Consider the following 23662-nt stretch of genomic DNA (forward strand, 5'->3'; position numbering starts at 1 on the left):
GCGCACTCGGATCGGAGGCAGCCAGCCCCCCGCCCGACCTGGTCTGATCCCGAAGGTCGACGAGCGACAGCCAGCCTTGTTTCTTCTCATCTCAAGCAGCCTCTAGCGAGCGCCCACCACTATACCCTTCCCTCAGAGCTACCCTGCTACACCAGCAGTATCATCTGCGTAGTCTCACTTGAGAGATCCTGCTTTGGTGAGCTCGTCCGAAGCCCCGCCTTCGCCGCGGTGGAACCATCAAGGCAGATCTACGGCAAAGAGCCCCACCCGTTCCTCCTCTCAATCCAAACGCGCAATGGACGAGGATCCAGCAGACTTCCCCACTCAGCACTTCCAGGACGACGAGGAAGGAGGCGGAGAAGCGCAGGGTAACGGCATGGGAGAGACAGAAGACTCGCCTGACAATGCCCCACCACAGCGCGGCTTTCAAAAGCCCAAGTCACGCCCCGGCGATGGAGTCGTGAACGACTTCGATGACGAGGAAGAGGACGAGGATGAGGAAGAGGGCATCGACCTCATGAAGGAGGACGGAGACGACGATGACTCAAGCGAAGAGGATGACGAAGATGACCCAGAGGAAGCCAGGCTCATTGCCGAAGGCTTCATCGTCGACGAGGAAGACGTGGAGCAGAGCGATGACGATGCAGCCGAGAAGAAGAGAAAGAAGAGGAGGAGGCTGCGAAAGCTGAGGAACAAAAAGAAGGAGAAAGGTGAGACTTCTGACACAGTCCAGGCTAGCCAGTCCCCCCATGCTGACGTCTTCCATTTAAACCCCTAATCGCACAGATGCAGATGAAGAGGATCTCGATGAGGATGACCTGGACCTGTTGGCAGAGAACAGAGGCGAGTCGAGGACGCAAAAGGTAAGCAGGGTAGACTGGGCTGTTGCGAGGTCATCTGATGATGAGACTTATAACTCATCCTGCACCAATTCTACTGCAGAAAAAGCGCTTCAGGAGGGGCTCTGGCTCACCCGAGCCTGCGCAGTCATCATCTCGGAGTCGCGACCTGGCTCGCATCTTTGACGACGACGATGACGACGACGAGGCTGCCGCTCCCCCTCGTCGTCTAGCCATTGACGATGAAGATGACGACGAGGAGGACCTGCCATCGGTCTCCGAGGCGCTTCGTCGGGCAGCTCAGCGAAAGCCCAAAGAGCGCCCGCAAGCACCTGTCCCGGCCCAAGCCTATGCCGAGGATGACATGGACGACTTCATCGATGATGACGATGACAGCGATGAGGCCAATGAAATGGAAGATCTCGATGAAGACGAGAGGGAAGAGCGTCGTAGGCAAAAGCGGGAGCAGAAGAAGGCCGAAAAAGCAGCCAGGAGAGCCACGCGAGGAGCCTTCGCTGGTGGCATGGACCCGAACAAAGCTGGAATCGATGCAGACGCCTGGGAAGAGATCAACGATATCTTCGGAGACGGCTCGGACTACCAGTGGGCTTACAAGAAGGGAGACATCTCCGACGATGACGGTGAAGACGAAGAAGACGCAGCAGAGGTCGACGCCGATGGCCTCCTGATCGGAGATGGCAAACCCAAGAAGAGGGTCGTCGAGTTCAAGGACATCTTTGAACCTGCTGCCATCAAGGAGCGAATGCTCACCGATGCCGATGAGCGGGTCAAGCAGATCGATTGGCCCGAGCGATTCCAATTGGCTCTTCCCGGCGAGGATGGACTGAAGCTCCTTGAGACGCCTGTCGAAAGTCCCGATCTGGACCGAGCTACCCTGTGGATGGCGCCTCGCATCTCGACCCGATGCACAAACGACTTCAATACCCCGGGTGGGACGTTCCATCATCTACGTCAGCAATGGTTCGCTGCTGTGAGACTGGTTCTTGAGTACATCCTGATAGATCGTCTCGAGGTACCGTTTCTCTACGCACATAGGTCAGATCAACTCACGCACGACAGCCCTTACGTGGACCCAGTTTCTGGGAAGCTGCGCTCCATTGATTACCTCACTCGGCGAGAGCTTCACACCGTGACCAGTCTGGCTTTCAGGTGGAAGACGCTACACGCTCGAAAGCTCGCCATTCGGCGGACATTCGAGCAGATTGGCATCTCGGAGGGCGGTGACGTAGGACAAGGTGTCGCTCAGACCCTGCAATTTGAGAGCATGCTAGACCGAGTCGAAAGCCTCGAGGAGCTCTCTGACCTCGCAGACTGGCTCACAATGCGATACGGCCCGCGCATGAGGGATGCGCAGGCAGCCGCGCTTGCCGACCTCGAGATCACCGGTCACACCGGGACAGTCGCCCCTTCTACTTTCAAGAGACCGGGTGTTGTGGGACAGTATGAGCGCATCAAGGGTACTGCCATCTCCGATCTAGCCAAGCGGTTCGGCATATCATCTTCAGAATTGGCCGAGAATCTGCTTGCCGGATCTGCAGCTCGGCGTTACTTCCCTGAAGATGAGCTTGAAGCTCCAGAGACCCTCGCAGAGCAATATGTGGACTTCCAATCCGGTGTCCGATCTGCTGACACTGCACTGGAGATGGCAAAGGTGCTGATCAGTCTCGAGGTGGGACACGAGCCTGTTCTCAGGCGAGAGGCAAGGCGGCTCTTCCGTGAGCACGCGCAGGTCACAGTCCGTCCGACCGAGCGCGGTCAATTGAAGATCGACGAAGAGCATCCATTCTGGAACTTCAAGTACCTGGAGAGCAAACCAGTGAAGGAGTTTGTGGCAGCAGAAGCTCCTCCTCGTCCACAGCCATCTTACGGAGGCCGCCAGCCGGCACAACTCGTACCATCTCAGACACAATTCTTGCTCATCCTGCAGGCAGAGGAAGACTCGTCCGTGACGGTCGAAATCGCCTTGCCGGACGAGGTGTTTGACGACTTCCGCGAGAGGCTCAACCAGGCATTCGCCTCGGAAGGTGTCAGCGAAGTGAGTCAGAAGTGGAATCTTTTGCGAAAGGACATCATCGAGATGGCTGTAGAAGCCAGCTTGATCCCGACGGGAAGGATCTGGGTGCGAGAGTGGCTGAAGGAAGAGTGTTCTGAATGGTTGTGCAAGAGTTGTGAGGCTACTCTGGATCGAAGGCTGGACGCTCGGCCATACGAGTCAAGGAGCATGGCTGCTCGTCGTCGGTACCCTGACGACAATGACTCGGATGCAGGCGACGAGGGCGACACAAATGCGTCTAAGAGCATTTACACTCCGTCTGTCCTAGCGGTCTCGCATGGGCAAGGTGACCCGAGAAGAGACGCAATCGCTGCTGTCTTCCTCGATGCCGCCGGCCGATTTCGCGCCTCAACGACTTTCGACCACATCAACACCCCTACTCCCGAGCAGCAAGAAGCTCTCCAAGTCACTCAACAAGCTGAGGAGGCTAGAGCAGCTCGGCGTGGAGAGGCTGCTCCGGATCTGGTCACGCCCAGGCAGAAATTCATCAAGATGCTGTCGACCTATCGACCTGACGTCATTGTCCTAAATGGCTTCAGCCCGCGGACTGTACAGCTGAAGCAGCAGTTGGAGGCAATTGTGGAGGAAGCGAAGGAAGCGATCATCGCCGAACAGAGGATATCGCTGCAGCAAGCGGACAAGGCTTCCATCGACGTCGTTTATGTTCACGATGACACCGCCCGCCTGTTCCAGCACTCACAACGAGCAGCCGACGAGTTTCCAGATCTCAAGACCCTCCACCGATACTGTGTCGGTCTCGCCAGGTACACCCAAAGTCCTTTGCTTGAATTTGCTTCCCTGGGCGATGACTTGCTCGTCATCAATTTCGACCCTTATCAGCGCTTAGTGCCCCAGGAAAGGCTTCGCACGTACCTCGAGCGTAGTATTGTCTCCTCCACAAACGAGGTCGGTGTGGATCTCAACAAGTCTGTCGGAGATGCCTACTACCGACAACTGCTGCCTTTCATCTGTGGCTTGGGTCCTCGCAAAGCCAAGGCGCTCATCGATGCGATCAGCCGACGTCTGGAAGGCACCGTCATCAACCGACGTGCACTGCTGGAGAAGCAGATCATGAGCTGGCCGATCTTCTCCAACGCTAGCGCTTTCCTCATCATCAACTTTTCTGGTGGTGTTGCTCCTGCCATTCGGCCGGAGGCTGTCGAGACTGAGGTGGTGGACAAGGAGAAAAACACTCCCGACGTTCTCGACCGCACTCGTATCCATCCTGAGGACTACAAGTTTGCGCGAAAGATGGCAGCCGACGCTCTTGGCCTGGATGAGGAGGATCTGGACGATGAGCATTCTTCCTATCCTTGTGCCTTGCTGCTGGATGACCCTGATGCGGGGAGGAAGCTTCGAGAGCTCGACATCGACTCGTATGCAAGTGTGTTGTTGAGGAAGCACGGTGATCGAAAGAAGCTTTCACTGGAGCAGTGTACGGACGAGCTCCTTCGCCCCTTCGGCGAGCTTCGTGGCCCCTTCAAGCTTCCGACTCAAGACGAAATGCTTACGATCCTGACCGGCGAGACGCCTCGTACACTCGATCGCGAGTCCATTGTCAATGTCACTGTCCATGGCATCTTCCCGACCCACATCAGCGTCAGGCTGGACTGTGGTATGGAAGGGACAATCAACGAGCAGTATCTCGTCCCGCTCGAGCTCGATGAGTACGCTAGCATGGGTGAAAAGCCTCCTCGCCTCCGCTCTCTTGTCAAGCGGGATCAGACGCTCAAGGCACAGATCATCGACATCGACAAGGACAAGCTGCAGGTTGAGCTGACTGCTAAGCCCTCTCATCTTCTGGCTGCGGAGAACATGAGGCTACAAAACGTCAGTGTAGCAATCGACCCCAGATACTGGAACGGCGAGCGAGCCGAGAAGGACCGGCGGCAGGCAGAGTTCAAAAAGCAGGCTGCGAAGAATCGAAGCAGCACTTCGCGCTTTGTCAAGCATCCCAACTTCAGAAACTTCAAGGCTGGACAGGCAGAAGAGTTCCTTGCGAACCAGCCTCGCGGGGCTGTCATCGTTCGCCCAAGCTCGAAGGGCAACGACCACCTTGCCGTCACCTGGAAGGTCGACGATGGGGTGTATCAGCATCTGGATGTCCTCGAGCTGGAGAAGGAGAACGAGTATTCCCTCGGCAAGATCCTCCGTGTGATGAACGTGACATACAACGATCTCGACGAGCTGATTGTCAATCATGTCAACCCCATGGCCAAGATGGTGGAAATGCTGGTGAACCACGAGAAGTACAAGGGCACAGAAAAGGAGCTGGAGCAATTCCTCACCACCTGGTGTCTCGCCAACCCTACTCGCTCTACGTACGCTTTTGGCATCGATCGGGCTCATCCCGGGTGTTTCAAGCTGGGCTTCAAGGCCAACAGGGAGGCGCCCATCCAGTACTGGCCGGTGCGAGTACTACCGGGTAGATTCAAGCTGCATCAGGCCGATCATCTCCCTGACGTGGCATCTCTGTCAAATGCCTTCAAGACTCAATACACTGCCATGTCCGCTAGTGCAAGAGGAGGGGCTACTCCGGCAGTAGGCATGGGCGGTGGCAACAATGCTTTCACGCCTCATGCAGGCGCCAGAACCCCCTATGGTGGTCGGACGCCCATGCATGGCGGTATGACCCCTGGCAGGATGGCCGCTGGTGTCGGCGGTGGTATGACGCCTGCTGGAGCTGCGTACGGTGGCATGACGCCGGCTTACAATGGTGGTGGTGGTGGTGGGCGGGGTGCTCCGCCTGGACCTCCTCCCGGTGCCCCTCCTGGCCCTCCGCCAGCATTCCCTCCTCCTGGAGCAAACTATGGCTATGGAGCGCCGCCGCCCCCTGGTCGACCACCGATGGCCCCTCCCCCTGGCCGAGGATGGTAGGGCTGTTAGTTTTTTCTTTGGGTCTCGTTACCTTCGTCGCGCCTTTGTCGTCACATCTGAGCATTCTCTTCAATAGCATTGCATTGTTCTGGTTCTGTCTGCGTAGTTGTATTTACAATGGGCGCGGGAGTGCACCCTCGTCGCGTGAGCTTACGCTGAGGCGGATGAATTCCGCGCCTGCTCAGCGCAGATTCCGCGCCTGCCGTTCCGGGAGACGGCGACCGCGATGCGCCGCTCGGCCTGGTCGTCAGCCGATGGCCACGCTGAGTCCCACGGCCATCCACCTTTCCCACACCTTCACCGCCATCCTCACCACTCATCCAACCACTCGCCGTACAACACCTTGTAGCATATATTCGTACCACGTCGTCGTAGATAGTCATGAGCTCCACAGCTCCCGCCAGCACAAGCGTGCCTTCCAGCACAGCCTCGCCCGGCAGCTCCACAAACAACGGCAATGGCAGTGCACCCTTGAGCGTATTTGTGAGTAGCAATATCCCCATGTCCCCATGGCAGCAGTCTCCTATCGCAGCCGCCTACTAGCAAGAGAGGAGTATCAACCGCAGCCAGGCCATCCCCTGCTCCCATACGGCCTCCGAGCTGTCCAGAGAGGGCTATGTCCTGTCATTCCGGTGCTTCTTTGCGTACTCCAAAGATGCGTATTTCAACGTATACTGAGGCTCCGCTTCCTCATCCCTTCTCGCATCCCTTTTGGCTGGCCCGTCTCAGACTTTTATCATTGGTTAGTACTCAGCAGTCTGATTTCCTCGTCTTCCTCTCTTCTCTGCCTCCCCTCGCCATCCGCACATCCGTTTGCCACTTCCTGCCGTCGCCACGACGATGCCTGCTGTCTTCTTCATCAGCACCTCGTTCTGCGGCAAGAAAGCAATGGCAACGGTGCTTCGGCAACTGCCATGCCGCCGCCTCCTCCCCCTCCGGCTGAGTCAGGTGCCTCGACAAGCTCAATGGGCAGAGCAGGCGGCGGTGGAGGCGGTGGCGGAGGGGGAGGCGGCGCAAACAACGGAGCGCCAGCCATTCCTTACCCATTTCTTTCTTTTGCCCTCGCAGCCATTGCACTCTTCGTTGTGGTGCTGTCCTTCATCCTCGTGCGGATCTGCTTGAGGAATAGGAGGATGAGAAGATACGGCATCCCTCCAGGGGACAATGCACTGGATCGATTCCTGACCGGACAAGGTACCATGGGTTTCAGAGGTCTCGGTGGTGAGGTCGAAGACACCGTTGTGCCGCCAAAGCTCTGGGAAGCCAAGGTTGTGCCACAAAAGACGGATATGAGCGAGAAGGGTGGATGGCAGAACTTGATGCCCGTTGCAGCTTCGCTTCCTACAGCTCTTTACAACACGACCGGAGCGGCAAGTCTTCGGAAAGATGATGAGAAGGACAAGGATAAGAACAAGGACAAGGAAGCAGCAGCAGCTCTAGATGGAGATGCTCGCATCTCGGGCTCTGTAAATGTGTCGGTCCTCATTGCTATGCCATCACCTCCCAAGGGCGATGGTGAGGAGCTTCCAGAGCTCATGCTTGGCACAGCTGCTGTTCCCATTTATACGCGCACCTCACGCACACCAGCAGCACCGGCAGCAGCATCTTCGGCTGCCGGCACGAGCTACTTCCATCCTTCACACGCCAATACTGCACCCGCTACAAGTCATCCAACTCGAGCTCAGCTACTGAGTCTATACAAGGCAGCGCAGGACGCCAAGGAGGGCAGGAAGGAGCGAGCAGCAGCAGTTGCGCAGCAGCAAGGGGAGAAACGAGCCGCAGAGGAGACACAGCAGCAATCAGACGAGGCTAGCGCCCCTGCTGCTGCTGCTTCGAGGAGCAGACCGACGCCCATTGGCAGTGAGGATGCGGACGCTGTCCGCGCCGCCAGTCCTACAATGACGGCCGATACGATCACGACTGCCGGGGAAGAGGCAACACCGGCTACAGCGGCGGCAGCGGCGACTGCGCCGGCGGTGGATTCAAATTCGTCGATACCGGCACTGGCACCGGCACTTGTGATGCCCAATACGGACACATCTACGACTCGGACGACGGGTCGGACCCCTCTCGCCGCCTGACGGGCTTCTTTAAAATCATGTCACGATTCTCAACAAGGTCTTTACGACGTCATCCTTCCTTGTGGGCCCGCTTGCTTCATATTGTATCTCAATGTCTTGCACTGTATTTTATCTTTTTCCCTTCTTTCGTTACACACACACCAGCAGCAGCAGCAAATGCAATGCGCTTGCACACTCTCATTCTCTGTTTTTCAGTCTGTCTGAAATTGTTATACTAGTACAAGAGTTCGCTCGTTGCCTTCCTTTGAATTCCGCCGCACCCTGCCTTGGCCCCTCATCGACTCATCGCCTCTTCTTCCTCGCTCCTCCTCCTCCACCGCCACCCGTAGCTCGTCTCTTACCACCCCTACTTCCAGGTCCACCACCACCACCAGCTCGAGCACCACGTCCTCTCCTCGAAGAGGAAAAGCCTCGGCCTCCATTCCCGCGATTACCGCCGCCTCCGTAATCTGTAGTGGTGGGCCCATCGTTGGGACAGTCAGAGGACCAGTGACCCTCCTCACCGCACTTGAAGCATTGTCCGCCACCTCGGGAGATTCCTCCTCCCCCTCCACCACCACCGCCGCCGCCGCCGCCGCCATTGTTGCGGCTGCGAGAAGGACCAGCAGAAGTAGAAGCAGATTCGCCTGGACAGTCCTTTGCCCAGTGTCCCTCTCTGGAGCACTTGTAGCAGGAACCTGACGTCCCTCCGCCACTGCCACCTCCGCCTCCGCCCCCGCCCCCATAGGCGCCAGCTCCTCGTGTGCGCTCGCGTGCGTTCTCATATGTCCACCCATCGTCACCACCCTCGTCTTCTGCATCATCCTCCCATTCAAACATCCTACAGCGCACCGAAGCATTCTCCTTTGGACAGCAGTAAAATCTTCGTCCCTTTGTGGGCCCTTCTTTAGAGACCGTCTTGAGACTTGCTTCAAGACCGCAGTCGCAGCGCTTTCTTCTCTCTCTAGCATTGCCATTGCCATTGTCATTGCCGTTGCCGTTTGCATTCGTCTCACCAAAAGTCGAGGGGGAGGAACCTCCGCCTGTATCGGCGGCGAGATTGGCAAACCATGCGCGGTACGCCTCGATACGATCGGCGCTATCGTCGAAGCCGTTTTCGTTGCCTTGGGAACTCATGGCGGCCAGCTCGTCTAGGAGGGCAATGTCGTCGTTTCGTGCTTCGATTTCCTCTCGCGACAGAGTCTGAGCTTGAGGTGCTGGATGCGAGGGGGCTGATCTCGCAATGCCATTGCCGTTTCCGTTGAGGTGATGAGCCGGAGGTGGAAATGTAGGAGCAACGGGGCCTCTGAGTCTTCGAGGAGGACTAGCTGGACGCAGGACCGCAATCTCAGGAGACGGACTGCGAGGTGCAGGAGCAGCGTACGTGGCTCTGCTACTAGGGCCATTGTTTGCACGCCGAACAGCCCAGGCAGGCAGAGATTCGTCCTGCTCATGTGCGCGCGAGGTCCAAGACCCTCTACTGTTGGTGTCACTTGCTCTGCTAGGACCTGCTACAGCCCCTTGATCGTCGACTGCCCAGTCGAAGAACCCACAGCTCCCCTCTGACTGACCTTTTTCGCAGCTCCAGAACTTCTTGCCTTTACTGGGACCTTCCTTCACCACCGTCCGCTTCACAGCTGCTTCGCCACAGCGACACTGTGGGGGCTGATGGTTGTCTTGCATGTTGGTGAAAGGAGGCCGCATAGAAGCAGAGGCCGTAGACGAGGTGCGTTGCAGAGGCGGCGGAGGGCGAGTGGGGGCGGTTCGCGCTGTTGGAGCGGCAGCCGTAGCGACGGATCGTTGGTGTGATGACGACCCTCGGCCCTGAGCAGCTGAAGCACCACCGCCGCCTCGATCGTCATCGTCATCGTCATTCTCGTCATCATCTGAAGATCCATGTCCAGGAGCTCTACCATTCGCCGGCCGCGTCGGCCGCCTTTGAGGCACGCTGTCGCTACCTTCTTCGCCCTTGACATATCTTCGCACACTCTACAAAGTCAACAGGATAGCTGTTATCAGCCTCGCCTGTAGCAGCAAAAGTGGTCTCAGCTCACATCATGATACTCACATCGATCAGCTGTGCCAAGTTCTGCTTGGTCTGTAGGTACATAGCTCGGTATTCTGCAATACTTTCTTCCAACGTCTGATCTTTAGTGCGCTGGCCTTCGCAGATGAGGTTCATCCGAAATTCGGTCTGTGCATCAAGAGCAAACAGGTCCGGTCAGCAGCCGCTCCACGGAGTCCTTTCCAGCAGGGGCATTGTCGGGACTGACTCACCTCTCTTCTCAACAAAGGCTTACAAAGACTTTTCTCAAAGTCAATTCCATTATAGCCGTCTACCAGGCCCATGCCCAAAGTCGAAGGCATCAGATAGGTAGTCTTTCCCATCTGTCGCGCCTCTACATACTCTCGTGCAATGACTTTCGAGATATGCTCAGCGATCGTGGCATCTGTGCCGATACCATTCTTGTCCATCAAATTGACAAGGTCGGCCTCCGTGAGGAGATTGGGAGCGCTGGTAGAGCCCTCTTTGAGTACACACGTGCTGGGTCTGAACCGCTCGCCTTCCTCAAATGGAGGCAAGAGCGAGTCTCCCCACTTGTCGTAGGGAAAGACGTCGAGGTAATTGCGCTCGTGAATGACGAGACCTAAGAAGATAAGTGTGAGGTTGGCGGATGCACGTTCCCGATCAGTGACTGCTCCTGAACAATGGCATCCAATAAGCTCACTCACCACCTGCTCCAAAGTACTCTTCCGCAAGTTCGATTTCGATATTAGTCTGCTTTCCTGTAGCGTCCTTGGAGCAACTTGCCAGGAAGCGCCTGGTGACATAATCGTACACTCTCTTCTCATCAGCTGAGAGACTGTTCGCATGGGCAGTTGGGTGGATGGGTGGGTGGGCCTTATCGTTCTTCTTGCCATTCCTCGGCCGCTCGTAGGCGTCCCCGTCAAGAAGGCGTTGGGCGTGCGCCCCCCACTCTCCATCTGATGTCTGCTTCCGAATAAGAGAGTGGAAATCGAATTGCGCATCGTACTGGTCTGTCTCTGTTCGTGGGTAGGACAGGAATCCCTTGTTGTACAATGCCTCAGCCAGGTCAAGTATTCTCTTGGGGGCCATGCGCAACAGACGTGATCCCGACTTTTGCAGCTCAACCGTAGTCAGTGGGTATGGCTTGAACTTCCTCGTCGGTTTGCTGGTCACTTTGGTGACAAGTGCATCCATGCTGTCCTTGCAGCCTTCGTAGAGCATTTCCACCGTCGGCTTATCGAAGAGATGCCCTCTGCGCCAGGTGAATGTGACCGTCTGCAATGGCAGTCCCGGAGCTTCTCTTCTCTTCAGAGTAACGGAGATGTGCCAAAAGTCCTCAGAGACGAAGTTGCGTACTTTTTCATACTGATCGACGACGAAGCCCAGAGTTGGAAATTGGCAGGGTCCTGACAGGTGGAAAGGAACGGTGAGGCCTGAGCCGAAAGACTGGCTATTTTCTTTGTGAGAAGTAGGTGCAACTCACCATAACTCATGACTCTCCGGCCCAGCTCCGGCAGTGCATTCTGCAGATTCGTCGTCTGCAGTCTCGTCAATGCAGCCCCAACTCTCAAGTCCAGCTCCTGCCTCGCCTCTACAGCCGAAGCAGCAGCCCAGTCCAATTCTCCAGCATCTCTGCAGGCAGCATGGATCTGATTGGCAATGATAGCGCTGAACCTAGCTCTCTTGACTTGGATCCGCGGGTTGGCCTTGCGACATTCTCTCACCACTTCAGCGCCGATATGCTCGCCTTCTCTATCGCAGTCGGTCCAAATCATGAGCATGGTAGCCCTGCGAGCCTCTTGACGGAGATTGGCAGCAATTGCTTCGCCATCCTAGTCCAGCAAAGAGACTCAGCATGTTCAGCAAGCGCAGCTCAAAGGGCTCCTCTACATCTCTCATTCGTACTACTCACTTTACTCAGCTTCGTCTCCACCGGCGCCTCAAATAGCGCCAAGGGATCGCAACTGCCCCACTGTCTATACCTCTCCCCAAAGTCATTCTCTGTCAAATGTCCCCTCACGCTCGTGACAGTCATGTCCACCCATCCATCTCTGCCGCCCCAATTGTACTGCAGGTCAAAATTGCGACAGAACTTGTCCTTGCCAGGGCGAGATTGAAATCCGCCGTCGTGGGCTAGGATGGAGGAGATGCTCTTTGCAATGGAGGGCTTTTCGGCTACGCAGAGGATCTTCATGCCTGCTTGCGATCGCGAGGGTGCGCTGAAAGGGCAGCGCTACCGCCCAGTGGCTGCAGATCTTCCAGAGGGTGGGGGAAAGAGCAGATGATGCTGAGCAGGCAGGCGGCATATAGGCCTAGACGCTGACCATTCTGCCCGTGGAAGGCTCGCAGCCAAAGAGGAGGAGAGCGCAAGAGACAGAAGGCGACTTCAGCACCACAATGTATGCAGCTCAGACTCGGGCGCTGCCTATGCTTCTGGGGTGATGTTGTAGTGGCAACTGATATTTTGTCGGGAAGAGTGTTGGGCGGAAAGCGGGGCGCGGGTTGCAGTGGAGCTCAAGTGCGTGTCGCGTCAGGCGGAAAGAGGGGCGTCCAACACCGCCGTACAGTAAAGAGCACAATGGCATTTCCAAATGCAACAACAAGAGAGGTCACGAATGGTCTACGTCGGCGATTGCCTGTCGTCGCGGGCTCGTTGATGATCGCCATCATCATTGTCGTCGTCGTCGTCATCTTCGTTCACCGCCCTGCTCTTGCCCTTGGCACTCGCCGAGAACCTCACCGTGTCTGACGACTCTCTGCCGAGCATCTCCATGGCCTCTTCCTCATTACCATCCTCGACATCCTCGTCGCCATTTCCATGCATTGCACCCGATCTGACTATCCCTCCTATATTCCTACCTCCACACCACTCCCTCGCCTTCACAGGCACAATGACCCCTAGCAGACCTTCCCTTGCTTTGCTTACACTGAGGAAGTATGCTGGCAGACCTGTGGCCATGAACAGGAATGCCGCCCCTGCCTCAACAGGCGCAGAGGCTATCGGCATCACCAGTAGGAAAAGAGCCGTTGTAGCAAAGAGCAAAGGTGTGGGGAGAAAGGTCCTGTAAGGCCGGTGCAGGTTCGGCTCTTTGAAGCGGAGCACGACGAGTCCCAAGACTGTGAGGAAGTACCAGGTGTAGGAGCAGACGCCGTAGAAGGAGACCAGAGAGGCGAAGCCCGAACCGAAGAGGATGAAGATGAGGATGAGCACAGCTTGGAAGACTGTGGCGGTGACCGGAGTGGCCGTTCTCGAATTGATGCGACCGAAAACGGCAGGCAGGTATCCCTCCTTACCCGCGGCATAGACCAGTCTCGCACTGGTGTAGACTTGCGAATTCAAGGCCCCAAAGCAGCTGAAGGAGACTAGACCCGCAAAGACGATCCCGCCAGTTGTACCGAAGATGACAGAGCCAAAGTCGAGAGCGACTGTGTTGGTCCCACTGACTAATGCTGGTGGTAAGACTAGGAAGTAGGAGGCGACCATGAGGCAGAAGAAGGTGATCACCAGCGACATCGAAGAGTGGATCACCCTGGGGAGATCACGGGTGACGTTCTTCATTTCGCCAGCAACGTAGCACGATTGGTCCCAGCCGTCGTATGCCCACAGACCTGAATACAGCGCAAGGGCATAAGAGCTCGGTGAGGTCGACGAGCCTTCGAAGAGAGAGCCAAAGGAGGAGAAGGCTTGCTTCGATTCAGTTGGCATCTTGCCACGCGCAGCAGTGACAATCGCCAGGACAGGAACGGCAATAAGTGCTGATGAGGAGAGGAAAGGACGCAGTGTGCTGTCAGTATTTGAGCAGTCTTTCAATCTCATCCTACCTTGCCTCACCTATCAGCTTCACGGTCGTCGTCCCCACCTGCAGCCTTGTTCCCAGCCGAGCGCTAAAAGCATTGAGTGCCGAGATGACCACAACGATTAAACAAGCAATGAGCTTGACGGACCAGGCCGGTATACCATCTAAGCCCTGCTCATGCGGGTGGTCCGCATCAGCCGTAGTGGTATGGAAGATCACCCGCGCCAGGTACTCTCCAAAGATGATTGCGATAATTGCTCCAGATCCAGGCTTGAGCGCTACGATTGCCGTCCAGCTGAAGAGGTACGATGGGAGGGGGCCGAACGCATAGTTCAGGTAGGCCTGAGCTCCACCGCTCTCTGGTATAGCTGCACCAAGCTCTGCAAAGGAGGAAGCGCCAGACCAGGCGAGGAAGCCAGAGAAGATCCAGACGATTAGACTTGCGCCCACGGAGCCCGTATTGAGGGTCACTACGCCAGGGGAGGAGAAGATGCCGGAACCAATCTGCAGACCCACGGTCAGGGCAATTCCTGGAGGCCAGAGACGTTTGCAAAGAGTCCGTCAGCATGGAGACATTTCTCGGGGAAGCCCATTTTTTATCTATTTTATCTACTCACCATCAATCAGCCCCATTCTCCTCTCCGGATCCTTGTACCTCTTTCTCCGCACACGATGTCTCCCATGTGTACCAGTGATTGCTCCTTCCACATCACCATACTCCTGTCCTCCTCTACCCCCTCCAGCTTCGCCTCCCTTCTCGACCCTGTTCTCCTCTTCGTAGTCATCATCGTCATTCCCGCTGAGGCTGAGAGGGAGGAGATTGTCCCGGAAGCCAAAGGAGACGCTTTCGAGGCTGGAGCGATTGGAGAGAGAGGGGCTAGGAGGACGAGGTTGTGCTTGCTGGGGATGCATGAGATTAGAGAGGGTAGCGGACCATCTGCGTACATTGGAGGCAGCGGGGCCCGGAGAGCCCTTTGTACTCGGAACACCCTGCGAAGCATCATAGACCACTAGGTCCTCCTCGTCTTCATCCTGTCCTTGCTGCTGCTGTCCCTCTGACTGCCTCTGCTTTCCCTTGCCAGGGGACGAGGAACCCCTCAGCGCCTCATCAACCTCCTGTGTGCTATGTCTTGTCCGATCTGAAGTGAGATTGAGCGGTTGATCGTCCAGACCTTGGGTCACGATTGCGTCTCCTAGCGGGTCTGCTCCGTGCGGGGCAGTTGGGCCGGAAGAGGAGGAGGTGGAGAGCATTGCTGTGTGAATCGCTTCGGCATGGAGTCGATTTCGCAGCAAGTAAAGACGATGTGAGATTACTCAAGGCAGAATGTTTCTGGCCCTTGCTGCAGGGAAGCTTGAATGATAGCGAGGAGTGGGAAGGCAAAAGACTCCCCAGAAGCGTGAGTGTTGGTTTGGTCAGTCGGGGCCACTTCGTTGCCTTTTTCCCGCGGCGGGCCCTCCACGCAAAGTTGCCTCCTCATTCAACACAGGCGACAAAGCCCGGGAATCAGTGGCAGTAGTCTAGCAACACGCCAAGTAGAGAGCTCAGAGGGAGCTGCAGACTGGTCATTGACTGACGAGGTATTGTATTCATTGGATGTCCTAATTACAGCTGTGGTCGACGTGATGATCTCGAATTCGAAAGGAGGAAGATCGTGACAAAGGAAGGTGAGGCAGGACCCCGCTACCCCAGAACAACAACTCTTTCCCTTGGCCCCCCTTTCCCCCTTCCAGCGCATGCTCAAGCGGTCTGTTCCCTTGCCTGGTAAGGCGAGTCCTCATAGTGAGGCGTGGAGGACCTGGGTCCCATCAGCGGGCTTGGGTCTGGACTAGCCACCCTTTCCAGTATGCCATTTCTCACCGGCCCTCCTGCTCCCGCCGAGCTGCCAAAGCCCTTGGCCGACAGAGGCGACGCAGCATAGTCGCCGGAGGGGGATACTGCGCCGGTCCTCAGGACAGGAGAGTTGGGCGTAGAGTTGTCCAGGAGATTACGTCCGGGAGGTGGGCCAGCACCGAGCGAAGTATCGAAGAAATTCGTCGTACGGCCGTCACTGGAAGTGCGTGGAGAAGAGTCTTGCCGCGGCGAGTTGAGGGATCGACGAGGCTCGCCGTGAACTACCACGCCTGCTAGGGAGACGTCCCTGAATCGATTACTCTTGCTTTCCGAAGAGGTGCGGTCATTCAGCTCCAGCGAATCATTCCCGCGCGAGCCGGCTCGCAGAGTTCCGTTCCTACCGAGGGAAAGGCTGCTCATGGAAGCAGTCGCACTCCTCAGATCAGTGTACTGCACATTGGCGCTACGCTCTCGCTCTGCCAAGGCGGCCGCATGGACAGCTCGGACGTCATCGATAGTCGGCAGGTCCAGAGCCTGAGATGGTGCAGGCGGCGCTCTCCTCTCGCGCTGGGTAGCCGAGGAGGAGCCACTAAAGTCACGCTGCTTTTGCTTCTGGATGGCCGCTTTGCTTGTCGAAGGCGGTGGAGACAAAGTGTCTGCCAAGCGGCGCTCATTCATCTGGTTGTCACTGGTGGGCGAGAAGGGTCGTCCGTCGGTGGGCAGCCCTAGGCCAAGTCCTTGTCCAGCTTGGAGAGGATGAGGTTCGCCTTCTTCAGCCTCAAGTGTAGGTTTGCGAAGCCCAGAGCTACTGCCCTCGCTGCGGTCGTCAGGGGCAGAGAGTCTAACGGTGGGCGTGCCGGGAGCCTGAATGTTCTCCTGCTCCAATTGCTGAGCTTCTTCCACCTGCCCTATCGGCATACCTGATGGCAGACCGACTTCCTCCCAGCATCGCATCGACCTATCTGCCCACGCCTCGAGGACGGGCCAGCCCTTGTATTCACCTGCCAATCGGAACCCTGCCGATCCCATTCCACCACGATCACCACCGCCCTTGGAAGCGCCAGCTCCTCCACCAGAGAAGTATGATTCGTACCCAATAGCATCTTCCTCGTCGTCGCTCCCCCCGCTGTTGTCCTCCAGTGTCCACATCTCACCGCTCTCCAATTCTTCTGCCACGTACTGCAGGAATCTGCCCCATCCGCCCTCGCCTTCTCCTCTCCACAGGACCACCTTTGTGTCGAAGTCGCGACCGAAGATGATGACTTGTCCTGGAGATCCTCCGCCGGATGGGTAGGGTGTCATATCAACACCAATGTAGTTGCCGACGTGATCGGTGATCAGTGGGATCCAGCCTTTACACGAGTACTCAGGCCGGACCCACTTGTCGGGACAACTGCTCTGCCACCGACGAACTTCGTGACTTGCTCCCGAGGTAGGATCATCATCGACTGCCCTCCAGAACTTCCATTCCTCAGCAATCTGCTCGAGACTGAGGAGTGCGAGACCGAAGAAGATGCCATCACTGCAAGACTGATTTGACTCGAGCTCTTGACCATTATGGCAGAGGTACGAGTCTCGTACAGCTGCCGGAAGATGGAAGCCGATGACGCTTTCGAGTTCTTCCACTTGCATCTCGGTAGCTGGCCAATTGAGTGTATCCTTGAGCTCAAAGTAGTGGTTCTCCGACCAGTCGTAGATTCGACCCCAAGTCTGACGCAGTGGCGGGAAAGACAACGACGGCATCGATATGCCAGCGGGACCACGAGCTTCTGCGAGAGAGGGCCGACCAGGTGGCACGAGGGTGTGTGTAGACGCAGAGGCTAGGTTTGCTAGGGAGTCGTTGGCACCTCTGCTTCCCAATGGAGGATAGGCGGACGAGCCCGAAGAGGCGGATCGAGAGCCATCGCTATATTCTTGGTAGGGCAATGACCAGGCGTCGTCTCCGAGTTGTGACGGTCCTCGACGCGCAGATGGGTAGCCCTGACCGAAGGACGATGAAGCAGCGGGTCGTGACCGCGGAGGGGCGCTGTTAGAACCCCCAAAGAAGGTGGAGACGGAGGAGAGAAAGTTGGAGCCCGACATCGCAGAAGAGAAGGGTGGGGTCGGAGAGCTCGGGACGGTCTCTGTCGTTGGCAGAAGAGAGAGAAAGGACGAGAGGAGCGAGAGTGTCAGAACAAGCGTCATCAAGCGGCCGCCGATCTTCTCGAGTCGAGACCAGCGTCAACAACGAACGCAGTCGCTCATTTGAGGACTTTCGACTTCCTTCGCGCGCTTGTAGGTGAATCTATCACCCTGCAGACCTGACCATCCAATCTGCTTGCCGCGCCTCCTGAGGGCCAAGTACTCACCCTGCGGTCTGTCCGGGCTGTGACTGCTACGTGCCTCTGCGATCGGCGCGTGTCTTGGTGAGCCCGGTGTGATCTTTGGTCCGCTTCGTCTTCTCACGATTGCGAAGGAGAGGTGCTGGCAGGAAAGTCAAGAAACGAGTCGAGCGGGAACAACTGTTGCGGTTGGTGAAGATGAGCGGATCGACTTGACACGGACAGGTAGGTGAGATGAGGTAAAGAGAGCGTGGGCGTGTGGGGGGTTCCTCGAAGAAGCAAGGGCAATCGGTAGAGGCTCTGACGCGGCCTGTGTTGGGTGAAGAGAAAAAGGGCTGATGGGAGGATGGTGTTGCGCTCAAAGTGGAATGAATGGTGGTGGTGATGCGTGTGTGTGTGTGTCGCTGGGTGTGTGCGTGTGTGTGATCGTGCGGTGCGGCGCGGGTTGGTCGCTGGCTCTGCCTCTGCCTTTGCCGTGGCCGCCTGCCGTGGCTGCCTGCCTGCCTGCCTGCCTTTGGTGTCTGGCCGATGCCGCCTGTTGCCGCCTGTCAAGTCAGAAAGCGCGCTGTGTTGATCTCGCCCCGTCGCCTCCCAGGAAGATTTGGGCAGCCGATGACGACAAAGAAAGTGTCAGCCACAGGAGCACAGCAATGGGATGATGACTTCTCTTGTGCGGAAACAGCAAGACCTTGCCTGCACTGTCAAATGGGCAACTACCAGTCACCGGGTATGTGGGAGAGAACATCAACGACGCAAGGGGGAAACAGATGACTAGCGAACACGCGCGGCCTACCCGCCTCCAGACCGCCGGACCTCTGTTACAACTGCTAGATGCTAAGCGCTTGGTCAACTTCAAGAAGGAGCGTTCAAACAGACACAAAGTAATATACAAAAGCAGAGGTAGCCTGTACCGCTTCTTTAGACAGCGGTGGACGTGTGGCGGCCACTGGCCTCTCCATCTCCAGCCCTTCCGCTTTCGAGATCGCCCGCTGCATTGTCGCATCCTCGCAGGAAATGCTCACGCTCTGCCGGCGTCATCACCAGGCTACTGGGAGGAGCAGATGGCTTGTACGGTCTGTGCCCATCGCCTGCCCACAGTGGAGGGTAGTACTGATGGTAGATGCTGCTCGCTACGACCGCTCCTAGTATCGCTCCGGCAATGACATCGGTGGGATGGTGTCGATTGTCCATCAGGCGCGAAATGGCAATCAGACAAGCACCCAGAGGTGGCGTAGCGACGATCCACGAGACCCATACGCGAGCTCGATCCCCAAAGAGGTGGAAGTGTCCAGCCAAAAACCAGGTCAGGAACGTTAGACCTGCAAAGGCCGCGGAACTATGGCCCGATGGAAAGCTGCGGAATCCATCCTTGATGAGGGCTGAGTCGAGAGATGTGGTGCAGATCGCTTCGCTATTGAGTCCGTAAGGAACGGGGTCAACGGCTCCCACGGGGGGTTGGCAGCGGTCGATGAAATCGGGGCGAGTCCGACCCACCGAGATCTTGACACAAGTAGTGACCGTCAGAGTGATACCATGGGTGAGGAGAAGTCCAAGAGCAGACTGGTGGAAGTCGTACCAATCGAGTCTGCTGAGACCAAGAGAGACAGTGGCTTGTAGCATGACCGGAACCACGAAAGCGCAAGCTATCAGGAGAGCGGTAGGCACTCTCTCGTTTGGTATGTGTCTGTATTGGATGCTCTTGTCGTCTAGGGAAAATGGGCTGTAGACATGGCAAGAGCGATCAAAGGATGGAGTCGATCGATTGGGGAAACTGTCAGTATGAACGGCATGTCTGTGTAGTGACGAGCACTGCCTGCGCATCACCCGCAAACGTACCTTCTGAATCCGTAAGCTCGATTGAGAGACCAGAGAGTGCCAGCCAGCAGAATCGTCAGGATCCAGTCTCCCGCGTATGCTCTAAGCAGTCGAAGAGCCCTGGCCCAGACACTGCCAGCTGGCTCATTCTTGTTCTGCTCCCAACTTCCCTGGAGCGTATCGTAAGATCCCTCTTCCTCGGTGAGTCCGGTGCGGCTGTCGGGCGTGCCGGGTGCTCGGGGAGACATGAGTGGCCAATGAGCGGGACAGAGATGGAGGACGAAGCGAAGAGAAGCGAACAGGTATCGAAGTCAGACAGAGAGGCAAAAGCTGATGGAAGTGAGATAGGAGTACAGGCGCTTCCGAAGCACAAGGTCGAGGATCAGGCGGTGCAGTGCAAGGGAGGGAGGAGGCTCCCGAAGCCTATCTGCAACCGACTCCAGGTCTTGGCACAGGAGACAGGCGGAACGAGGTATGAGGCTGAGCGTACCTCCACACACTTCCGTTCCGGAACCCCGCACGCGAGCACCGATGCAGAGGCCTTGTGTAATTGAGGCGGGTCGCGTCTCGCGCGTTGATGATGCGAACATCCAGAACCGCCACTGCCTGTAGTGGGAGCAAAGGCGGCTGAACAGTACCACGGCATCCTTTCCTGGATGATCCTTGCAACCTTCGATTGCCTCGTCCTGCCTTGATTCGGATTCCTCTCCTCGATTAGCGCTTCCACTCCTTCCTGCTCCTATCCCTCACACCCTCCGGAAGAGCTCGCCATGGCTGTTCCCGCTAAGCCAGAGTCACAGGCAGACGCAGACGATGACCAGAGCGTCGACGAGGAGCTTCTCGCAACCGCACGTGCCCTCGACGCCGATGAATCAGAATACAGAGAAGGTGCAGGCGAGGGTGTTGGCGACGAAGCACCGCAGCACGCTCACGGGAGCAACGGTCATGCTGCCAATGGAGCCAATGGAAGTAGCTCTTCTGCGCAAGGCTCGGGCCGCGGTCGTAAAGCCATGACGGAAGAGGAGAAAGAGGACGCTAGGCGGAGAAAGAAGCAACAGGAGGAAGAGGAGGAAGATTCGGAGGTGGGTAATGTATCCTTGCTCTAACAATGTCTTCGACGGATACTGACTAGCTGCTCTTGTCTGGCTCCTCACAGGTACACAAGCAGCGAGCTTCGAAGCTCAAGTTTTTGCTTCAGCGGTCTGGCGTCTACTCGAAGATCATGGCAGACAAGATGGAGAAAGAGCGCAAGGCTAGAGCCGAGGCCCAGTTGAAGGAAAGCAAGGCTAACGCCAATGGTCATACTGGAGAGGACCAAGGCGGATACTCCAAGGGAGTCGCCAAGGGAGTGGCTGCCGGGCGCAGCACCCGAGCCGGAGACGCCGATGAGAAGAAAGTGGACTCTTCATCTGCCCCTCGTCAGAAGCGAGCCAACGCAGGCAAGCGCAAGACGGATGACGATGATTGGGAAGTCTCCAAGTACATCACAAAGGACGATCTCAAGAGTGGAACCTCCACACCCGTTAAGAAGCTGAAAAGCCAGAACGGCACACCTTCCTCCAGGCCATCCACACCTTCCTCCTCTCGGTCGTCCAGACAGCCAGCTCTTGTGACGGGAGCTGAGCTCCGGGACTACCAGATCGATGGCTACGAGTGGCTCGTGGGTCTGTATGAGAACGGTCTCAACGGTATTTTGGCCGACGAGATGGGTCTAGGCAAAACGCTACAGACCATCTCCTTCCTGGCCCACTTGCGAGGAAAGGGGGTCTGGGGTCCCTTCCTCGTCGTCGCCCCGCTATCCACGATTGCAAACTGGGTCAACGAGTTCGAGCGCTTCACACCCGGCATTCCTGTCCTCCTGTACCACTCAAGAGGCAAAGCCGAGCGAGCAGAGCTGAGACGGCATCTCAAGTATCCCACCACGCCTGAAGAGAAAAAGGCTTTCCCGGTCGTCGTGACCAGTTTCGAGGTCGCCATGATGGATCGGGCGCACCTTTCGCATCTAAAGTGGAAGTACATTGTGGTGGATGAAGGACACCGATTGAAGAATATGAATTGCAAGTGAGTATGGGAACCAGGACATGCAGTTTCCCCAATATCACTGCTTGCTGATACTGATCTCCTCCTACCTATGTTCTAACAGATTGATCCAAGAGCTGAAGCGGTTCAAGAGCGCACAGAGATTGATTCTCACCGGAACTCCGCTCCATAACAATCTGAAGGAGCTGTGGTCCCTGCTCAACTTTATTCTGCCGGACATCTTTGATGACCTCGAGACTTTCGAAAAGTGGTTTGACTTCTCTGACATTCACAACGAGGGCGGCGACAACAGGCTTCTCTCCAAGGAGGACAGCAGAAGTGTCATTACGCAGTTGCATTCTATCCTCAAGCCCTTCTTACTTCGACGCTTGAAAGTCGACGTAGAGAGCAATCTGCCGCCCAAGAAGGAATACTTGCTCTATGCTCCGCTGACTGCCCTGCAAAAGGAGTTGTACGAAGAGTGTGTTCACGGTACCATTCGCAAGTGGCTACTCGAGAAGAAGACCGGTCTTTCCTACGCAGAAATTCGCAGTCTTCTGGGCGAGAGTCCGCCCGTGGAGACCATCGAATACAACGGAGCTAACGGCAGCGATGCTAATTATCAGAATGGCCATGCTGAGAGTCAAGGACCTACCGGGTCTGCTAAGCGCCGAATCCGCTCTCGCGGCAACAACGTCAGCTACGCTGAAGACGAGACGGACGATCAATTCGCCGACCGCATCGAGGCTGGAGATGATGAGGAGCAGGAGGAGGCGGAACCTCTCAGCGCTAGTGACCAAGAGCGAGAGGGCAAGCTGTACGCTATCAAGCAAGCTCAGAAGGACATCCACAACATGAAGCTGCAGAATCTCTTTATGCAATTGAGGAAAATTTGCTGCCACCCCTACCTCTTTGACTGGCCTAAGCAGCCCGACGGGCAGATGCTGGTCGACAAGAGTCTTGAGACTAGCAGTGGTAAGATGTTGATGTTGAACAGGCTCTTGGACGCCTTGTTCGCCAAGAAGCACAAGGTCCTCATCTTCTCTCAGTTCACTACTATCCTCGACATCATCGAAGACTGGGCGGACGAGTACAAGAAGATCAAGACCTGCCGCATCGATGGTACCACGTCTCAGGAGGACCGAAGGATGCAAATGAAGTCCTTCAACGAGGACACCTCGGATGACTCTGTCAAGCTCTTCTTGCTCAGCACGCGTGCTGGTGGACTGGGTATCAATCTCGTTGCAGCAGACACAGTCATCTTCTATGACAGTGACTGGAACCCACAGATGGACTTGCAAGCCCAGGATCGAGTGCATCGAATCGGGCAAAAGAAGCCTGTGCTCATCTTCCGTCTGGTATCTGCAAACACCGTCGAGTCACGTCTGCTGAAGAGGGCTGGTGACAAGAGGAAGCTGGAGGCGATTGTGATCAAGAATGGAGAGTTTCAGCTGCCGGCTGGCGTGTCAGGAGCAGACCTGCTGAATGGCTCGGCAGCTGGTCGCTCGACGAGTAAAGGCAAGCAAGAGTCGATGCAGGACATGGCTCGGTCACTCATGGCCCTCGAAGGCGAAAAGGTACAATTGGCCGAAGAAGGGGACGAGATCATCAGCGATGCTCAGCTAGAAATGTTGCTCGACCGTTCGGATGCCGCGTACAAGAGACAGACTGGATGGGTTGCATCTGACGCCAGCGGCAAGTTCGAGGTGACAGAGACTAATGCAGATGCCGCCAATGAGGATCTGGCCAAGCTAATGGCAGAGAGCTAGTTGTTGAGCAGTCCGGCAGGGGTGGAAGGAAGTACGATGGCAGCGATACATACATGGTGATCTATTAGACGTTTCTGGCTTTCCTGTCTTGCTTGTTTCTATTCCTCACACAATACCATCATCATCTTTCAGTCCGCTCCATTGTTCGTGGCCCTTTGTGTCAGAGTCGCGCCTGGACGGAAGGCGGAGTACGGAAGCAATTGTCGGCTGCAGTCGCGTCGTTGCTATCGT

The 23662-nt window shown here is 56.6% G+C and overlaps 7 protein-coding genes across 7 annotated transcripts; 3 read left to right on the forward strand and 4 right to left on the reverse strand.

Moving 5' to 3' along the window:
* The first annotated feature begins 81 nt into the window (after window positions 1-81).
* Window positions 82-5875, forward strand: BCV69DRAFT_281676 (hypothetical protein). The gene is made up of 3 exons (XM_025492064.1): window positions 82-710; window positions 787-863; window positions 943-5875. Exons 1-3 carry the CDS (start codon window positions 296-298, stop codon window positions 5788-5790), a joined length of 5340 nt encoding a protein of 1779 aa, XP_025348908.1. The 5' UTR covers window positions 82-295; the 3' UTR covers window positions 5791-5875.
* A 266-nt stretch (window positions 5876-6141) lies between these two features.
* Window positions 6142-7871, forward strand: BCV69DRAFT_311474 (hypothetical protein; the record flags this gene model as incomplete). Its single annotated transcript, XM_025494866.1, has 2 exons — window positions 6142-6273; window positions 6654-7871. Exons 1-2 carry the CDS (start codon window positions 6172-6174, stop codon window positions 7869-7871), a joined length of 1320 nt encoding a protein of 439 aa, XP_025348909.1. The 5' UTR covers window positions 6142-6171.
* A 141-nt stretch (window positions 7872-8012) lies between these two features.
* On the reverse strand, window positions 8013-12286 carry BCV69DRAFT_153798 (prokaryotic type I DNA topoisomerase). The gene is made up of 6 exons (XM_025489372.1): window positions 11792-12286; window positions 11363-11711; window positions 10587-11285; window positions 10128-10498; window positions 9919-10044; window positions 8013-9839 (listed from the first exon to the last, which is right to left on the reverse strand). Exons 1-6 carry the CDS (start codon window positions 12071-12073, stop codon window positions 8154-8156), a joined length of 3513 nt encoding a protein of 1170 aa, XP_025348910.1. The 5' UTR covers window positions 12074-12286; the 3' UTR covers window positions 8013-8153.
* A 157-nt stretch (window positions 12287-12443) lies between these two features.
* Window positions 12444-15084, reverse strand: BCV69DRAFT_268223 (hypothetical protein). The gene is made up of 3 exons (XM_025490857.1): window positions 14294-15084; window positions 13712-14206; window positions 12444-13635 (listed from the first exon to the last, which is right to left on the reverse strand). The coding sequence occupies exons 1-3, from the start codon at window positions 14925-14927 to the stop codon at window positions 12500-12502; spliced, it is 2265 nt and encodes a 754-aa protein (XP_025348911.1). The 5' UTR covers window positions 14928-15084; the 3' UTR covers window positions 12444-12499.
* Window positions 15085-15954: 870 nt separating this feature from the next.
* Window positions 15955-17691, reverse strand: BCV69DRAFT_246892 (hypothetical protein; the record flags this gene model as incomplete). Its single annotated transcript, XM_025490231.1, has 1 exon — window positions 15955-17691. A coding segment is annotated over one exon (1737 nt), but the record flags the coding sequence as incomplete, so codon positions are not given.
* Window positions 17692-18470: 779 nt separating this feature from the next.
* Window positions 18471-20038, reverse strand: BCV69DRAFT_281681 (acid phosphatase/Vanadium-dependent haloperoxidase). Its single transcript, XM_025492065.1, has 2 exons — window positions 19665-20038; window positions 18471-19548 (listed from the first exon to the last, which is right to left on the reverse strand). Exons 1-2 carry the CDS (start codon window positions 19889-19891, stop codon window positions 18747-18749), a joined length of 1029 nt encoding a protein of 342 aa, XP_025348913.1. The 5' UTR covers window positions 19892-20038; the 3' UTR covers window positions 18471-18746.
* Window positions 20039-20242: 204 nt separating this feature from the next.
* On the forward strand, window positions 20243-23569 carry BCV69DRAFT_289769 (hypothetical protein). The gene is made up of 3 exons (XM_025493674.1): window positions 20243-20725; window positions 20800-21704; window positions 21787-23569. The coding sequence occupies exons 1-3, from the start codon at window positions 20414-20416 to the stop codon at window positions 23429-23431; spliced, it is 2862 nt and encodes a 953-aa protein (XP_025348914.1). The 5' UTR covers window positions 20243-20413; the 3' UTR covers window positions 23432-23569.
* The last annotated feature ends 93 nt before the right edge of the window (window positions 23570-23662 follow it).

The sequence above is a fragment of the Pseudomicrostroma glucosiphilum genome, assembly GCF_003144135.1.
Source record: "Pseudomicrostroma glucosiphilum strain MCA 4718 unplaced genomic scaffold BCV69scaffold_4, whole genome shotgun sequence".
Lineage (NCBI taxonomy): Eukaryota > Fungi > Basidiomycota > Exobasidiomycetes > Microstromatales > Microstromataceae > Microstroma > Microstroma glucosiphilum.

What these genes read in the sequence shown, in the direction of transcription:
- BCV69DRAFT_281676 (XM_025492064.1), top strand. Translation starts at nt 296, where the DNA reads ATGGACGAGGATCCAGCAGACTTCCCCACTCAGCACTTCCAGGACGAC. An exon ending in GAACAAAAAGAAGGAGAAAG is followed by an intron (nt 711 to 786) that starts GTGAGACTTCTG and finishes CTAATCGCACAG; the next exon opens with ATGCAGATGAAGAGGATCTC. An exon ending in GCGAGTCGAGGACGCAAAAG is followed by an intron (nt 864 to 942) that starts GTAAGCAGGGTA and finishes ATTCTACTGCAG; the next exon opens with AAAAAGCGCTTCAGGAGGGG.
- BCV69DRAFT_153798 (XM_025489372.1), bottom strand. Translation starts at nt 12,073, where the DNA reads ATGAAGATCCTCTGCGTAGCCGAAAAGCCCTCCATTGCAAAGAGCATC. An exon ending in AGCCTTTGTTGAGAAGAGAG is followed by an intron (nt 10,045 to 10,127) that starts GTGAGTCAGTCC and finishes CTTGATGCACAG; the next exon opens with ACCGAATTTCGGATGAACCT. An exon ending in ACTTGGCACAGCTGATCGAT is followed by an intron (nt 9,840 to 9,918) that starts GTGAGTATCATG and finishes TTGACTTTGTAG; the next exon opens with AGTGTGCGAAGATATGTCAA.
- BCV69DRAFT_268223 (XM_025490857.1), bottom strand. Translation starts at nt 14,927, where the DNA reads ATGCTCTCCACCTCCTCCTCTTCCGGCCCAACTGCCCCGCACGGAGCA. An exon ending in GAGAATGGGGCTGATTGATG is followed by an intron (nt 14,207 to 14,293) that starts GTGAGTAGATAA and finishes TCTGGCCTCCAG; the next exon opens with GAATTGCCCTGACCGTGGGT. An exon ending in GACGACCGTGAAGCTGATAG is followed by an intron (nt 13,636 to 13,711) that starts GTGAGGCAAGGT and finishes TCTCCTCATCAG; the next exon opens with CACTTATTGCCGTTCCTGTC.
- BCV69DRAFT_281681 (XM_025492065.1), bottom strand. Translation starts at nt 19,891, where the DNA reads ATGTCTCCCCGAGCACCCGGCACGCCCGACAGCCGCACCGGACTCACC. An exon ending in CGAGCTTACGGATTCAGAAG is followed by an intron (nt 19,549 to 19,664) that starts GTACGTTTGCGG and finishes CCATGTCTACAG; the next exon opens with CCCATTTTCCCTAGACGACA.
- BCV69DRAFT_289769 (XM_025493674.1), top strand. Translation starts at nt 20,414, where the DNA reads ATGGCTGTTCCCGCTAAGCCAGAGTCACAGGCAGACGCAGACGATGAC. An exon ending in AAGAGGAGGAAGATTCGGAG is followed by an intron (nt 20,726 to 20,799) that starts GTGGGTAATGTA and finishes GGCTCCTCACAG; the next exon opens with GTACACAAGCAGCGAGCTTC. An exon ending in TTGAAGAATATGAATTGCAA is followed by an intron (nt 21,705 to 21,786) that starts GTGAGTATGGGA and finishes ATGTTCTAACAG; the next exon opens with ATTGATCCAAGAGCTGAAGC.